This window comes from Typopeltis vanoorti, chromosome 13 (assembly GCF_054136105.1).
Source record: "Typopeltis vanoorti isolate ZY-2024b chromosome 13, IOZ_Tvanoo_1.0, whole genome shotgun sequence".
Classification (NCBI taxonomy): Eukaryota; Metazoa; Arthropoda; class Arachnida; order Uropygi; family Thelyphonidae; genus Typopeltis; species Typopeltis vanoorti.
The window spans coordinates 41,264,097-41,283,582 of NC_143561.1; the positions used below are offsets into that span (position 1 = coordinate 41,264,097).

At 36.6% G+C, this 19,486-nt stretch overlaps 1 protein-coding gene across 1 annotated transcript in view; it reads right to left on the reverse strand.

Moving 5' to 3' along the window:
* Usp16-45 (ubiquitin specific protease 16/45) overlaps positions 1 to 19,486 on the reverse strand; it is a 279,308-nt gene that overhangs the window by 240,432 nt on the left and 19,390 nt on the right. The window contains exon 3 of the mRNA XM_090402847.1: positions 2,259 to 2,347. Coding sequence (XP_090258973.1) covers positions 2,259 to 2,347 — 89 coding nt within the window. The remainder of the gene's footprint in view (positions 1 to 2,258; positions 2,348 to 19,486) is intronic.

The window sequence follows — 19,486 nt, forward strand, 5'->3', positions numbered from 1 at the left end:
CTATTACCTTTATCCAACTCAGCTGTCACCGTATTATAAAAGATGAGCAAGTTACTGAAACATGACCTACCTTTTACAAAAACCATGTTGTCCTCCCCCTGCCATACAGTATCTCATTTCCATCTATCCATTCCTGTATTTTGCTCTTGACTAACTTCTCCAATACTGTGACAACAACTCCTGATATGCTGATCGGTTGGTAATTTGCTACATCAGTCTTGGAGCTTCCTTTATGCAATGGAACTATTTCCCCCTCTTTCCACCCTCTTGGGACTAACCCAGAGCTGAGACTTAGATTAAACAATATGGTCAAGTGCAATTAAAGTCAAGTACAATTCCCTAGCAGCTTCATGTAAAACTCAAGCTGGTATACCATCCAATCCCACAGATGTATTCACATTAAGGTTCTGTAATATGCTGTGCACCTCCATTTCAATTACCTCAGTTCCCATATAAGCATTGGCCTCTCTCATTTCTGCAATATCACCACTTGGATGATATACTCTTGCAAAAGTATTCACTAAGTAATTCTACTATTTTGACTGATTGAGTTACCTCCCTACCACTGGCATTCATTAAAATCATTCTTTCTTTTACTTGCAGCATATCAAAAGAACTGTTTGGAATTATCTTTAGCCTGCATTGCTAATTTCCTTTCATACTCTGCTTTTACCTTTCTTACCACTACTGAGGCATGACTAGTTAGTTACCCTTCTGGCCTTTGCCTAGTACTGTTCATGTGCCTGCTAGTCACCTTCCTCCTTAAATTCCCTATACAATTGTTTTTTTTTTTTTTTTGCAGGTCCAGCTTAATGATGATATTCATCCATTTAACTCCCACTTCATTCAACAACACTTTTTCCAGTCTCTGAACACCAAATCCATTCAAATGCAAACCATCTTTCTTGTATAAGTCCTTTTGCCCATCAAACTCACTCCACATATCCACAAACTAAACACTACTCCTGCATAACCTACGCATCGAGTCATTCGCTATTATGGCTCTCGTTCTCAGTTCTACTCTGTCATACCGTGGCAACAGGCTCATTATCTTAACTCTTTCACTCTTTCTTTTGCTACCAGTAATTCTTTCATGTCCTCTCTCATGCCATACTTTTCTCCTTTCAAATCATTCGTTCCAGCTAATACGATCATCTCTTTCACCTCACCTTTTTTGTGCTCTAATAGCCTCACTAACATTTTTTGCACCCAGAGAGCACGATTTCATCAATCTCTCATTGATCACACCTCTCATGATTGAATCATCGTTTCTTGATTTTTCCTTCTCTATTGGTCAAGCCCTCATTTCTCTTATCTCGCACTTCTTTCTGTTATCAGCTGACTCGCTTGCCAGATATTTCTGCATTTGTTCCAGATCCTGCCAGATCCTGTGTATCACTCCATGTAATCGAGCTGTCTTCCTCACTGCAACCAACTCTTTATTCTTTACATAAGTCATACTATTCTTTCGATAAACACTTTTACTCTCTCTCTCTATCTCAATTGTGTCACATTTAATCTCTCTTTCAATCCTATCTGCCATTACATCACACACACATTTTTAAATGTATTCTGAGTTCCATCCCCTACTTCAATCTCGTGACTTGAGATACACTTTTGACCTTCGCTCTCACAGCATTTTCAGCACACTTGCCCTACTGCTATCACTTTCAAACCAAATTCCATATGCCATTGGTAATGCATACATTTTGAAGACACTGCACTGTACGAAGTCCCTTTGGTTAAATTCTTTAAACAATGATGCCTTAGACCCCATTGTTCTGCTTCACATCAGTGCCATGTACTACACTAAATAACTTATAGTGCAAAAGACTAAATTAACAATATTTAAAACAAAACTTTTAACTTAAAACTAATTAACTCCACAATACAGTTTAATTCTAACACAATTTTTTAACTGATTATGCTATTTTTTATAACTAAACAACTTAGCTTTCGGAGCTCTACAAATACAGTCATACCACCCTACGCTTCCTGGCATAATGCAAAGCTAACTCATTGTACAGTATAACATGATAACAAGTGATATACATATAACATGATACAGCTTATCACTTTGTGGCTTACCAAATAACTTCACCTGGTTTCACCAAATGTTATTAGTCCATATTAGAAAAAAGGGAAAAATCAGAAACAAAAGAGCTCTGAAATGTTTCGAGCAAATATAGCACATTATTAAGAATACATTTTGATCTAAAAGATTTGGAATGTTTGTTATATGAATAAAATATACTAACCTGACACTTTCCAACTGCAGCATTTTTTAAAGATTTCTTCACAGCATTTAGGTTTACAGCTCTCATTAGATGAGAACAATGATTTAAATCTGTAATGAAGAATGGAAATGAATGACCCATATTAACTGAAAATATTTATTCTAAATAACTAATAACAACGAGATATATCATTATCATAAATGAATATAACACTATCAATACATAATATTAATAGTAATGCTTCTGCAACATAATTAGAAGAACAACGGGACACTGTGTCCTCCAAATGAAAAGACCCAAGTTCGATTCTCATCATGACAAGGGGAATCTTTATGAATTTTTTTTTTTTTTAAACTGAAGGTAAGTTAGTCAATCTCATATGAAAGTAGCAAGGTTTTTTCTTCCAGAAACTTGGGTTTTTCATTCCAAATACAGGCAAATCAGTCCCAGTACATATACACTTACAGACAAAAATACTATTAATAGCAACAGATGGTGCTGTGAGCAGTAGATGGATTATGGGGGGGGGTACGAGGTCCCTTTAGTTAAATTCTTTAAAGAATGATGCCACTCAGTTCTACACCATGGGTTGCATAGAGCTGGGTACCCTCCCATGATGAGATCTTGGACTTCTTGGAGGTGTCCCATAATAATCATAATATACGTTCTACACAGAATTGAATGGCATTGTTCATCATAGCATACCAAAACTTGGTATAAGTGCAAATTTAAGAGGCATGTGAAATTTTAATCAACCATTCTAATCTCAATAACAATGGTCTTAAAATCTCAAGAATATGGATGGCATATGTTTTACCCACATACCTTTTGTTCTAAGGGTTCACTATAAATTATAATTAGGACTATGGTACTCCAGAATCTTAGCATTAATATAACAAATACTTACGTTAAATTATTAGTTAAGCCACCACTACTGCTGTATTAAAAGAATAAAAGATAATAGGATATAGCTTTGATGTAGGCTTTTTTTTCCCCTCAATAGGGTGTCACTTTGGCATATTATTTGAATTGTAATGTAGCTTGTCGGGTATATATGATGACCTTAATATTTGTTTCAATAATGAAATACCATAAGTTGGTATAATCAACACATCTGCATAAAATAAAACAATTTATTAATATAGAATTTTTAAAATTGTGTTATTGTTTAATTGCTGTTCTGTGATCCTATATTGATGATGCCTATGACACTTAGGTGAAAAATTCTACACTAATAAAGGTGGTTACATGAGTTTTCCTCCATTTTAAATTTATTTTAATGACCTTCATGTGAAGGTTGAAAACCAGGAAATCAACTTCATCAAATTCCTAATATGTACCCTGATATTATGATAGCTAAATGAAAAAGTTATGCCATTACTAACTTTGATCAACAATTTTCCTCCAAATTAATCTGTTCTATTTCAAGATCCCAATATTATCAGACCTTATATTTCTGTATTTTAAGGTGCTTTTTACTGTATCGATCTATCTACATCTTGGTCTTTGTCTGGATCTTTTCCCTGCCACCCTAGCAAAGAATACTTGTTCTGTTAATTTAATCTTTCCTCTTCCTGAGGAAAGATTAGCAAAGTTCTTTCAGGAAATTCAGGCAACACATTCATTCCTAAATGCTAACAATAGCAAGTTCTGTCCTAATATCCTCATTTTTAATATGATACTGCCATTGATGCCATATGTTCACTCCACTAATCTTTCTCAGAGCTATCATATCAGATGACTCCAGCCTTTGATCAAGTGTTTTATTTCTAATCCAGCTCTCAGATCCATAAATTAAAACTGGTTTGAATACTGTCTTGTATACAGCTAATTTAGTGTTTTGACTAATTTCTTTCTTATTCCATATAAATTTATTCAGCTGATTTCCTACCATACCAGTTTACTACGTTGTCTATTTCCATATTTAATTTACCATCTTCAGTAAAAATTGTGCCTAAAGAGCTGAAATATTTTACTTGTTCAATAGATTTACCATTCAGGATACAGTTGATGTGGTTAGAGATTGAGAAGTGATGGGCTAATACTGAAGTATCTGTTCTGATGTTGTTCAAGTCCCCTATATGTTCTTTGTTTCAAATTTCCAGGCTTCTTGATGTTTGGCCTATTTAATTTAATCTACAGGGACATAGGATGTTGTATACACCTGCATATTTGAAGAAGGCATTAATGTCCTTAGGAGATCTTAAAATGTGGTGTTTTGACAGGTTTGAGAGCAACTCTGACATTGAAAGACTTCAGGAGTTTGGCTATTTTTGTTGAAACTGAGCATGCATAAGGAATGACGATGGACGATGTATATTATGCGACAAAAGGTTGTTGCTGTGGAGGGTTTCTATGAAGAATCTTTTTGATTATATTTTTTGGGTAACCGTTGTTTACTAGTGTTTGATATATGAGAGTGAGTTCATCAAGGAGATCTTTTTCTTCTGAGATAATATTGGTCACTCTATTTTTAAGCAATATGGTGAGACAATTTGCAGGTAACTTCCAGTGTCTGTTGGTTTTTGATAGATTATGAGCTGGATTTGTCCATTCTCTTGTTTCTTTATTAGTGTATCTAGAAAAGGCAATTGGTTATTCTTTTTAAGTTCTAACATGAACTTTATTTTTTGAAAATGAAAGACATCTGGAAAAGCCTAATAAATTCACTCAGCTTATCAGGATTTCATTTTGCTAAAAACTATATAATGTGCTCAATAAACAATGACTGAGACACCACGCTCCATGCTTATGATGTTTCGCATCAGTTTTAATTTATTTGACTGTGTTACTCCATTCTTCGTTTTTATTAGCAAACGTTAGTGTATACCGTTATACTTGTCCTGAAGAAGCCAGACAGAATAGCTGGTGAAACTTGTTGACAATTTGTGTATATCATTTATTAATAATATACACTGTTCAGTTAAAATATTACCCAAGTAGTGACCCTTTCCATAATGTATAGCATTATACATACCCTTAAGGATATGTGCTTGCATGGGATACCAAGGCAATTGATCAGAACTTATACCACCTTTACCACAAGTTGCCCCCGTCCTGAAAATACTTCAGGTGCAAACTCTGTTTGCTTACACTTGAATAAAGGATTAAACCAAATATATAATTAATATGTCATCTTAAACTTCAACTTTCTGTCTACCACCATCCCTAAAACTCTAGCTTCATCTATTTCCTAGAGTACAGTTCCATCAATTTGGTACAAGCTTGTATCTATTTATCCCAAAATGAACCCAAAATGTAAAGTTACAAAATGTAACTTTACTTTTCTCCACATTAAACTGACACCCATTATCTTTTGTCCATACTGGACAAACTTATTTAAATAATCCTGCAAGCTTTCCACATGGTTTTGATTCATTATTACTCTACCTAATTCTTCATCAGCAGCAAACAATTGAATATATCCTTTCAGGTTATTTCTATATCATTTATGTACAAATTAAACAGTAGTGATCTTAGCACTGAACCTTGCCGCACACCACTAGTCACCAACTTTTGTCTGGATTCTGCTCCTTCATATACCACTTTTTGTATCTGTCCAGTAGCAATCCTCTTATCCACATAACCAATGTCTTATCCATCTCTCATTTGTTCCAATTTGCATAACAGAGTTCCATGTAGTATTCGGTCAAATGCCTTTGCAAAATCCAGCAGAATCATCGTGTAGCCACTTCCTTTATCCAACGCAGATGTCATTATATTATAAAAAGTTAGTAAATTACTAAGGCATGACAGACCCTTCACAAAGCCATGCTGCCCCTCATAGAGTATCATATTCTTATCTACCCATTCTTGAATTCTATTTTTGACCAATTTTTACACTACTTTTTACCACCACTCCTGAGATACTGATTGGTATATAAATTGCCACTGAAGTATCAATTTATTGGTCTATAAGTTGTTACTGTAGTCTTAAAACCTCCTTTATGCTAGGGAATTAGTTCACCTTCTTTCCACTGCTTTGGAACGCTATCAGAGCTGAGACTTAAAGTACCTAGTCAGAGGCACTGCCAGTTACCTTGCACATTCCCACAAAATGCAAGCATTATAGCTGATGTCCCATCTAATCCCACCTCCAAGAACCTCCAATTCACCTCTGTTACTACTTAGTTTCTGTCACAGCATTAACCTCATCTGTATGATATACCTTTGCAAAGCGGTAACTCAGTAACTCAACTATTTTATCTGCTTTTGTCACCGCATGACCATCAGCACTTATTAAGGTTATTCTTCCATGGTCATTCTTCCTCTTATTTGCAAAATAGTAAAAGAAATCTTTGGGATTTCCTTTGGCCTACTCAGTTAGTTTCTTCTCGTAATCTGATTTTTCCTTCCTTATTATACTGGTCACCTTTCTTGCCTGACCCTTTTACTGTTCATGAGTTTCCTGATCACCTTTCTCCTTATATACCCTCAACAGCATTTTCTTTATCTGCAGCTCTTGCTTAATGATATTACTCATCCATCTAACTCCTACCTGATTAACCCCCACCTTGCCTTAGGTATACAATTTAATATTGTTTCTTCTAGATGCCCCTATCTATCTCTCATGCACTACTAACATCTTTCCATTGCAGGGTTTTATGCCATGGCACAGCTTTAAGCTGTGCCATGGCATAAAACTAAGCTTGTCATAATCACCTGCCTTGTAGTTCCACATATACCCCTTCTTGACAGAATATTCCTCATTTTTTACAATCTCCCACGTCAAGACCACATAGTCACTTTCTCCAATTGGAAGCAATGTGGCCACATTGATTACAGATAACGCATGCGATCCTATGACAGATCCAATACTCTTGTACCCCAAGTCTCCTCCATCACATGCTTGGATAGAGAAGACTTGGGGGCACAAGACTCAACCTGCACTTATTGTACTAATCTGTTGATGCCTGTCTTCCAGGGATCCATGCCATCCCTCTATGCCTATAGCATCAACCAAATCGTATATTTTGTCTTACTGGCCTTGATCTCATATCAGACTGCTTCAAATAAACAGTCACCCTCCTACCTTCTCCTATTATTTTGGCTACAATTCATCTGCTATTATCAGCAGTACCCCCCTCCATCCACTTTTCCTGAAATATTAAACCCTTCTCATTCTATCCCTATAACTACATCATCTGCTGTTAACCAAGTCTCACTAATGGTTATAACTTCTGGCAAGGTTGCACTAACCAATGCCGAAAACTACTCCCTCTTGTTCCTGATACTTCTGGCATTATTGTATTGAAACTGCAGCATCCCTTAAGGCCCCCCACTCACCTTTACTTCATGCAATAACCACCCTATTCAATATTTTTGCTTGATTGACTACATTTTGCACTTGTTGGTCATTTCACACTCGCTTGCCTCATGGATGCCTTCACACATTCACCTGCATCCACTCTAATTGCGCAAGTTTTGCTGAATTTGCACTTCAGCATACTCAGTAAACAAAGCTTTCTCTTTCTCTCTATAGATATTTAACACCAAAACCAGTCAGATGCAGTCTATAAGGCATTACAGGAAACCCTTCTTTCCACCAAACTTAAGGCCATAGATCCACATCATTCCTTTTGCATAACCTGCATAGTGATTCATTTGGTATCACTACCCTCCTCCTCCTCCTCAATTTGCCTATATCATAGCATGGCAGGAGACTTACAATCTTCACCATCTCGCTCTTCAATTTTGCCTCATCTAATAACTCCTTTGTATCCTCACTTACAGAATACCATAACGGACGATGTGAAGGAGTTGGAGCCCTTCATAGAACAACATTTTCCATTTTACTGTCAATGGTGTTTACTCTACTTTACTCACTGGCACTTACTGTCGAAACACTTTTATCAATTTAATAAAATTAATAATTGATTATTTAATAATAAAATTAATAACAAAAGATAAACAATTTGTCTTCTATATTCTTACCAAAATCTTCCCAAGAATTTCTATAGTGATTTCAAAATATCGTCATGACTCACTTCAGAATTAAAAAGGATGATCATAAATGAATCTCTCTCCTGATGGAATTAATACATATATTTACTGATCAGGTGGTTTCTTCAATTTCCATGCTGAGATCAGAAGCATTCACAAGATAAAATTCAGATTCTGAATGAATAATTGAATGGGTAGAAACCAGTAGAAAGATAAAAGAAAGACAGTAAAGAAGAAAAACAGCACCAAAAATATTTATACTACAGTTAGAGCTTTGGAACTTAAACTCAGATCACAACAAAATAGCCAAATGCTATTTTGCTGTGATCTGGGAAAACTCAAGGCTGTAAAAAAACAAATGAATATAGTCAACTTTAACTATAGCAAACATTGCCATAACAAATGGAAAGGCTTGAGTGTTGTTGATTATTCATAATAGTGCTTCACGGGATACACAACACCAGGAAAGGAAAAAATTAATTAATTTCTTGAACTTACTAATAATTTGTTGGTTTTCTACCTAGCATCTTAGAGCAAAAACAGAACTAATATTCTCAGAAGGCCCCATGCTAAGACATTAGTTCTGTTTCAGTTATATTTTGAACTGTTTCTAATGATTCATTTGAGTACCTGTGTGCTTGTCAGTTATAATTTGTGCTATGAAGATGATGGATAAAAAACACAGTGAAATAAAAAATTAATTTTTTTCCTCTCTTGGTGTTTTTACACTGTGAAGCACTATCATGAAACTGCTATAACAAAGTTAATATGCTATATCTGTTAATATGTCCACTTGATGGAATTAATCAGAAAAGAAATTATCAGATATAAGATCAAATAAGAAATAAGATCAAAACCATTTTAAGTGTGCACTAAAATTTGCACTAGATACTAAGATTATAAAAACCTAACTAAATGGAATACTGAGTCAAAATTTACTAACTGTAGTTGTACAATAAATATGACAGTTTCTGGTACTTGAGGAATAAAAAATATTTAACTGATTACACAGTGATTTACAGCTATACATATAATTTCTTTTTATGAGGGTGGTCTGAAAAGTTCCCGACCTCTACCATAGATGGCAACACTATCGGCAAGATTTTTTTTTTCTAAGTTGGTACATCTGTCATAAGCATCCATATGAAATTGCAAGTCATTCTATCAAGTAGTTTCTTTTATACAGCTGTCTGAAGCAAAAGTGTTGTCTGTATCCCTTGAAATGGATAAAATTGAGTATTGTGCAGTTATAAAATCTTCGTAAAAGAAGGTTTACTGCTAAAAGAAATTCATTCGAAATTCATAAAAGTTTATGGACACTCTTCTCCTTCATTTTCAACAATTAAGAAATGGGCTGCCGACTTTAAACGTAGCTGTATCAGTCTTGAAGATGATCCACGTGAAGGACGTCCAAAAAGTGTAACAACACCAGAAATCATTGATCAAGTGCACTATATGGTATTGGATGACTGGCGAGTCAAAGTGCGTGAAATTGCTGACTATATGCATTTCAAAAGAACGTGTAGGATATATTTTGCATGAAGGATTGCAAACGAAAAAGCTTTAAGTAAGATGGATTTTGCGCTTACTCACAGCAGATTAAAAACACACTCGCATGAATATCTCTGAACAGTGCTTTCAGCGTTTTAACAAGAATAAAATTGATTTTGTACATCGATTTATTATTATGGATGAGACTTGGATTCACATACCAGAATCCAAACAGCAGTCAAAACAGTGGACAGAAGCCATTTGTTCAGCGACAAAGAAGACAAAGTAGGTTCCATCAGCAGGAAATGTCATGGCATTGGTATTTCATATGCCGTCTTGCCATTTCCAATGGCAAGACGGCATATCATCCCATGCCATTGGAAATGGCATGGGATGCTAAAGGCATTTTGTTTATTAATTATCTTGAAAAGGGTAAAACAATAACTGGGGAATATTATTCCGATCTTTTAACCAGACTAGAAGAAAAAATTCGCGAGAAAGACCCGGTTTGCAGAAGAAAAAAACATCTTTCATCAGGACAATGCACCTGCCCACAAAGGTGTTTTGGCAATGAGAAAATTAAGGGATCTGCACTATGAATTGTTGGGACATGTTGGAATGAGAAGGTATCTCAATGTATCCGTAGCGTTTGAAGAATAAATAGGCTGGGAGTGAAATGATGTGCAGCCTTATTAAGCAAGAGATCCACAAGAAGATGATGCGGAAAGAATATCGTGAGAATATGAGTGAGAGGAGTGATGAAATATATAAAGCTCAGGCCAGAAAAGTAACGAATATTGTGAGAAAAGCTAAAATGGAGTGTGAAAAGAAATTGGCCATGCAAGCTAAAGGCAATCCAAAAGAATTTTATCATTATGCCACAAGCAAAAGAAGGAATGAATGTGGAAGAATAATTTTATTGAATGCAGATGGTACACGAGTGTCGGAAGCTAAGGAGATTGTTCAGTTAACGAGTGTTCACTTTGCTAAGATATATCAACCAGGTATATGCAGCATGGTGCACAGTGCTACTGCTACATTGGATGAAGAGTTAAAGGTTCATGCAAATGAGATTGAAGAGCTCTTGCATCTTAACCTGGATAAGAATTTGTCAATAGGGACAGATGGAATATCAGCCCGTTTGCTAAAAGAATGCTCAGCTGAATTGGCTAAGCCTTTCACACATTTGTATAACTTGAGTCTCGTCTCAGCTCAGGAATGATACCACAGGAATGGAAGGAATGTATGATAGTTCCATTGCACAAGGGTGGTGCAAAAACTGATGTGTCTAACTACCGACCTATTAGTATCTCTGGTGTGGTAGTGAAGATTTTATAGAAGTTGGTAAGAACTCGCATACAGAAATGGGTAGAAAAGCATTCTAAACCCATGCTGTTCCCTGCAGAAAGGTCATGGTTTAGCAATTTAATCATATTTTTTAACAATGTTACAGCCGCGTTGGATAAAGGAAATGGATACACTATGATAATGTTGGATTTTTCTAAGGCATTTGATAGGATATCACACAATAGGCTGTTGCATAAACTGGAGAATATGGGATTGGAATATAATCTATTGACTTGGATCAGGGGATGGTTCACAGACAGATGTCAAAAAGTGATATACAGTGGGTGTGAATCAGCCAGATTTAAGGTAACCAGTGGTGTACCTCAGGATTCAGTCCTTGGGCCATTATTGTTCAATCTATACATTAATGACATCAAGCAGTGTCTATCATCAGATTTGCAATTGTTTGCTGATGATGATGCCAAGATAGGAAGGCAATCAGGGATGCTACTGATATTCAGCAATTACAAAATGATTTGAATAGACTGGAAATCTGGGCAAATGAAAATGGCTATTAGTTTAATGTTAGTAAGTGTAAAGTTATGAACTTTGGCGTGATTAGAGTTCCAGTGGCATATTATATTAGCGGGATTATGCTACAAGAAACTGAAGAGGCAAGGGATCTTGGTGTATTGGTGGATAAGAATTTAAAGTTCAAAGGTCACATAACAAAAGTTGCAAATACAAGTCAGAGGATAATTGCTATGTTGAAGCGAACCTTGACATGGCAGGATAAGGAAGTAATTTTGCCTCTTTATAGGGCTTTGATAAGAACACATTTGGATTACTATGTACAGATTTGGTCTCCTGGATTCCAAGGGAATAAAGAAGCTGTGGAAAGGGTGCAAAGAAGAGTTACAAAGATTATATCTGAATTATGGGATTTAGATTATGAGGACAGATTGCGAGTATGTGGATTGCAGACTCTGGTTAACAGGAGAAAAAGGGGTGATATTATAGAGGTCTATAAACTTTTGAATGGATGTTATAGCATTTCAAATGATGAAATTTTTTGTTATATGGAAGGCAAGGAGAGAACATGGGGACATCCATGGAAATTAAGGTTTTTCTCAGTCAAGAAAGGGAGATAGAAGTCTAACTTCTATCTCTTCCCAAAACTAAAACTCTTCCTTGTTGGTCAGCGTTTTTTCTTCAAATCAAGAGGTGATTGCAGCTGTAGAGGGGTATTTTGCATATCTTACTGAGAACCACTACAACGACGGGATAATGGTGATGGAGCATCACTGGAATAAATGTATTAGTCTTAAGGGAGATTATGTTGAAAAATAAAAATAATTTTGTAATTATAAATTCGTTTTTTCATTGTTGGGTAGAGAACTTTTCAGACCACCCGGGTATATTAAATCCAGTGAACTGTCACTACAGCAAAATCATCAAAAATGACAGGACAGTGTTATAGTGAATTTCTTTTAGCACAGTATTCTACCTATGAGACTTTGGTATAGAAATGCTTGCTATAGTGAGAGTTGACTATATTCATTGGTTTTTATAGCTTTGAGTCTTTTCCTTGTAACTTTATGACTATTACTATTATTACGGGCAACTCCAGGGAGTCATTAGACTCATCGAGGGAGGCCCCAAATCATATTCATCACAACTATTTGACATTCATAAAGTATCTATCATACCTCGCCTTAAACTCATTCACTGTCACAGCATCCACTACAGACTCAGGGAGCGCATTCCACTCATTCACTACTCTAAAAGTAAAGAACCCAGCTCTAACACCTTTACTAACCACACTTTTGCCCAGTTTCCATGGATGTCCCCTAGTCCTCCCACAACCAGCCCTGTTCTCAAAAATATCTTCTGAATTAATTTTATAGAAACCCTTCAGTAATTTGAATGTCTCAATCATATCTCCCCTCCTCCACTTATCAACCAATTTTTGCAACCCACAAATCCTCAACCTGTTCTCATACGGTTCATTCCACAGACCTGCTATCATCTTGGTCACTCGCCTCTGGATCCTCTCCACCTCCTCCCCATCAAGAAGAAACCTAGGTGACCAAATCTGAGCACAGTAGTCTAGATGGGGTCTTATCAAGGCTCGATAGAGAGGAACAATAACCTGCTTGTCTCTGCTTGTCAACGTATTCCTCAGCAACCAAGTGATTTGATGAGCTGTTTTGGTCACTTTTGCAATGTGTCCCCTAAATTTCAATTCCTTATCTACCAACACTCCTAAATCTCGTGCCTCATCAATTTCCTGGAGCAGGGTTCCACCAATGCAGTAATCTGCCGCCAATCTTTTCACCCCAAAGTGCATAACCTTACATTTTGCCACATTAAACTGACATCCATTCTCCTTAGCCCAGACCTCCAATCCATCCAAATCATCATGCAAAATTTTGACGTCATCTGCATTCACTATTGCCCTACCCAACTTCGCATCATCCGCAAACAAATGAACTGTTCCTCTCAGATCATTTCCTATATCATTTATGAACAAATTAAACAGCAGTGGTCCAAGAACAGATCCTTGTGGCACACCACTGGTCACAGGCCGTCTTGGGGACTCCACTCCCGAGTAAACCACTCTCTGATATCTCTCCGTCAACCACCCTCCTATCCATCTCACCAACCCCATGTCCATTCCCATATGCTGCAATTTACTGATTAGAATTCCATGTGGAATCCTGTCAAAGGCCTTGGCAAGGTCCAGCAGAATCACCGTAAACCCATTACCCTTATCCAGTTCAGCCGTCACTGTGTTATAATATGTGAGCAAGTTACTGAGGCATGACCTACCCTTCACAAAACCATGCTGTCCCCGATACAGTATCCCATTTTCTTCTATCCAATCTTGTATTTTCCTCTTGACTATTTTCTCTAAGACCTTGACAATGATTCCTGATATGCTAATCGGTCGGTAATTTACAACAGCAGTCTTGGAACCACCTTTATGCAGTGGAACTATTTTCCCCTCTTTCCACCTGCTCGGGACTAACCCAGACCCGAGACTCAAATTAAACAAAATGGTCAAGGGTACTGACAATTCTTTAGCTGCTTCTCGTACAACACGAGCTGGTATACCATCCAATCCCACAGATGTATTGACATTGAGGTTATGCAATAGACTACTTACCTCCACTTCATTAACCACAATTCCCGTATAATCTACTGGTTTATTCGTTTCTGCAATGTCACCACCTGGATGATATACTTTTGCAAAGTGCTCACTCAGTAACTCAACTATCTCAACTGATTCAGTTACCTCCCTACCATCAGCATTCTTTAAAATCAATCTGCCATGTACATTTTTCCTTTTACTTGCTACATATCTAAAAAACTGTTTAGGATTCTCTTTAGCCTGCATGGCCAATGTTCTTTCGTAATCCTTTTTTGCTTTTCTTACCACACTCGTCACCCTTCTGGCCTGCGCTTTATACCGTTCACGTGCCTGCCGGTCACCTTTCTCCTTAAATTCCCTCCATAGTTGTTTCTTTTTTTGCAGCTCAAGCTTAATGGTGTTATTCATCCATTTAACCCCTACTTGATTTATTATTCGGACTCTAGGTATACAGTCAGCCATTGCTTTATGCAAGCACTTCTTAACCACCTCCCATGCACTATCAACTTCTAGTCCTTGCAGTTGTACATGCCATGGCACTGAGCCAATCAAACTCCTAAGCTTGTCATACTTTCCAGCCTGATAATTCCACATGTACCCTGTCTTAATTGAAAATTCTACACCTTTAGCCACCTCCCAAGTCAAGACCCTATGATCACTCACCGATTGGTGGCAATGTGGTCATATTTGTTACAGCCAAATCCGCAGATGTAATTACTAGGTCAAGCACTCTCTGACCCCTAGTATTTTCCATTACATGCTGTCGCAGATAGTTATCCCTTAATAACTGCATAAAATCCAGTTCCTTCCTCCCGTGTGTCCTCTCCTCACTCCAATCAATGCGACCATAGTTGAAATCTCCCATAATAATCACCCTCCTTCCACCCATTTCTTCTATTTGCTTGTGCATACTGTCACCACCATCTTTTCCATCACCTGGTCTATAGCAGCACCCAATTGTATATTTAGTTCTGCTAGCCACAATCTCACACCAAATGGCCTCAAATGTGCTCTTTTCTCTATCCTGCAATTCAACTTCTATTCTGCTTGGCTGGAGCTCATTGTTGGGTAGGGAACTTTTCAGACCACCCGCATATATTAAATCCAGTGAACTGTCACTACAGCAAAATCATCAAAAATGACAGGACAGTGTTATAGTGAATTTCTTTTAGCACAGTATTCTACCAATGAGACTTTGGTATAGAAATGCTTGCTATAGTGAGAGTTGACTATATTCATTGGTTTTTATAGCTTTGAGTCTTTTCCTTGTAACTTTATCATACTGATGTTGAAATCAATGCACCATCAAGAATACTGAATTATCTGATTATCAATCTGAATTACCCAACTAATATAAAAAGTGTGATCACTCCTTGCCTATAATGCCACAACTGGTTTAAATTACGTTTGGTTAAAAAAGAAATTAACAAGGCTATCATGAAATCCAATTATCTACAAGTTTGCACTACTTCCACTACATCGTCCTTCAATCCATATTCATCATCATCATCATCAAATTCCTGCTATGTACCCTCAAGGGGTGTACAGGATATGATAGTACTACATGAAAAAAATTACATCATTATTAATTTCCTATCTACAATTTTCCTCCAAATCAGTCTGTTACTTGTCAAGACTCCAACATTATCAGATCTTATATTTCTATCGTCTAAGGCACTTTGTACCGTATCAATCCACCTATATCTTGGTCTTCCTCTGGGTCGTTTTGCTGCCAACCTGGCAGAGAACACTTGTTTTGCCAATCTTTCCTCGCCCATTCTGTTTAAGTGACCATACCACCTGAGATTAGCTCTGCTAATGCATTCCTGGATGCTGACAACATCAAGTTCTTTTCTAATATCCTCGTTTTTAATATGATATTGCCATTGATGCCATCTGTTCACACCTATAATCCATATTCTCCCCGATTAAATTCCCCATTAGAATCAACCTTCTTTTTACTTGCCTAACCAAATATGCAAAATTTTATTAAAGATCATGCTAAATAGGATTGAAGCCAAAGTTGAGGCAGAGATGCCCGAGGAACAAGCAGGTTTTAGGAAAGGTAGGGGCACCAGAGATCAGATCCTTTGCCTTAGACAGATCATAGAAAAATATAAAGAATTCAGACTCCCTCTGGTAATGTGTTTCTTAGACTACTCTAAATCTTTTGACTGTATTGAGAATGTGAAACTGTGGGAAGTAATGAAAAGAATGGGTTTTCCTCAACACACTATCAGGTTGATAGCCAACTTGTATAAGGAGCAAGAAGCCACAGTAAGAACAGGTGTTGGATTGACCGACTGGCTTCAAGTTGGAAAAGGAGTTAGACAAGGATGTTTACTTTCTCCTCACTTGTTTAGTATATATGCAGAGGACATCATGCGTGAAGCATTGGATGAGCTCAGGACAGGAATTAGGATAGGAGGTAGATTGATCAGTAATCTGAGGTACGTTAATGATACAGTACTCCTTTGTAATGACATGGAAGAACTAGGACTAATTCTTGACAAAGTTAACAAGATCAGTAATATCAGAGGACTTCAACTCAATTCTAGCAAGACAAAGATCATGGTTCTCAAAGGAAAAACAAAAACAAGCTCTTGAGAAACCAGTGTATCTTAATGGAGAACGAATTGAGGAAGTCAGCAAGTTTGAGTACCTGGGATCCATTATTAATGTGAAGAATTGCTGTTCAGAAGATGTCAGAAAGAGGTTAGGAATGGCTAAAACAACAGTCAGAGACCTGTCTAAAATCTGGAAGGATGGATCTATCTCCATGGGAACAAAGTTGAGGATTTTAGATGCAGTTGTTTTTCCAACAGCGACTTATGGATGCAAGACTTGGAACCTAAAGAAACGGATATCTGCTTTTGAGATGTGGTGTTACAGAAGGCTGTTGGGGATATCATATACTGAAAGGCATACAAATGAATGGATGTTAGAAAAGATTAGTAGAACTTTAAGGCTCCTTAAGGATATTGACAGAAGAAAGTTAAAATATATTGGACACATAAAAAGGATGGAAGGAGGACTTCTCAGAACAGTAATAGAAGGTAAAGTTCCTGGAAAAAGAGGCAGGGGTAGACCATCAATGAGATGGATGGATGGCGTGTGTGGAGTGACTGATCTTCAGAGAGTTGAGGCTACCAGAAAAGTAAACAACAGGACTACATAGCGAGGCCTGGTATGGAATGACCATCGGAGTGACCATACGGCATCTGTAGATGCCTGTGAACATAGAGAGAGAACCAAATATGCCTAAACAGTTTGCAATCACTGATCACTACATTCTCAGGCCTCTTTGACATATTCTATTTATTTAATTTAACTTTATTTATTAGCCTTAGCCATCATACTGCCATTTTTTACCTCCACTTTAAGCAATGCAATTCCTCTGCTATTATCATTATCACAAACTGCAACTATCCATCGACATAAGGAGTATTAATGGGGAAAGAAAAAAAAACTTTCAGAAAAACTGGAAAAGTACAACATGGCCAAAAAAGCGAATCTTACTGAATAATAAGTATAGGATATTGTATTTAGCACAATAATGATAGGAGTAGAGACAGCATTCAACAACAAACATGAAAATAAACTTCTCAATTGGAAGGCAATTTCAAGTAGAGTTATGTGGACAAACTTCAAAATGGGAAAATGGACATTGAAGTTTATTTGTGCCTGTGGTCTCACAGAAGGTTCGAAGAAGTGAATGAATTTTTTGAGACAGAGCAGGCAGCTGGCATAAAGAAAATAGGAAAAGTGGTCCTTGTTGGAGATCAAAACAGAAGAGTAGGAAAGGAAACCCACCAGGCTTAGAAACATTTTGGGAAAATCTGAAGTAAAGGACAAGACTAATAATAATGGTAAACACCTGCTAGATTTCTGCTCAGAATACATTATAATTATTAATAACACCATGTTCCAACATAACATCGTGCTAAGTTCACGTGGAGAGAAGACACAAGAGATAAGAAAGCCTCATTGACTGTCATTGTTGATAGTGATATCATCATGTTGATTCAGGATATAACAGTATACAGAGGGTTTGAAATTGGAAGTGATCATCACTTAGTCTTAAATAAATTAAAAATGAATATCACATTGAAAAGAACTGTATGTAAGAAAATTTAAAAAGAATTAAAGTTAAGCGGCTTAAAAAGTAGCAGATTCAACTATACAAGCATTATTCAAAACAAAATGAAAGAGTTCAAAAAGAAAAACCAAATCTTGGAGTCTCAGTGGCTAATACTGATTGATTCAGCTAGGGAGGTATGTAGTGAAGTTGTCTGCAAGGATAGAAAAATAAGCACACTATGGTGGACACAAGATGTTAAAGAAGCAGTCCTGGAAAAAAAAAGAAAGCATATTGAAGTGCCTAAGCTATGCATAAAAGTAGCTAAAAAATTCATGGATGACTTCCATAAGAATATAGAAGATAAATATCTGGAGAGTAGCAAAATATTCTGGAGGCTATTGAAAAAAATTTAGAAATGGAGAAAGAGTACTGTAAAAGGAATCAAACATGATATATTTATTATCTTTGATAAACTCCAACTGTCTTTCCACATTTCAAGACTTTTGACAATTTTTCTATCTCAAGTACTGATATGTACTTATGTTTGCATTCTTGAAAATTTTCTACCGCTGTGCTGTCACTGCTTGTTTCATTTAACAGTCTTGCAAAGTAATTACTTCAGATGTCTAGAATATCCTTATCTTCATTTAGTTATCATATCATATTTGATATGAAAACTAAATGAAGATAAGGATATTCTTGAGGTAAAAAAACTGTCAAAAGCTCTGAAACGTGGAAAGACAGTTGGAGTAGATGATATTCGACCAAAAATACATAAATATGGAGATATAAAAGTTTTGCAGTGGCTACACTGCATAATTCAGAGGGCCTGGAGAGGTCGATTCCAGATGATTGGAGTAGAGTTCATAGTTTCCATCTATAAAAAGGGGAATAAAGCTGAATGTGAGAATTACAGAGAAATTTCTCTACTAAGTATTCCAGGAAGAATTTATGCAAGTATACCTGAAAGGAGGCTGAGAAAAATGTGGAAGAGAAACTTGAAGAAGAACAAAAGGTGCATAGAGAACACCTGTGAAAATTCTACAATCATATGGGGAAAATTATACAGAGCAATAGTCTATATATCTAATGTCAGTCAGCAGTTTGAAGGAAATAAAAGAGGATGGTTTGATGTAAAATCATGTGTATGACAAGGATGCAACATTATCTCCATATTTCTATTATTCATCATCCACATGGATCACATTATGAAAGAAATGTAGCATGAAACCTGATATTAGAATTCAGAGATATCAAACTAGGCTCTTTGCAAATGATGTTGCACTCTTAAAC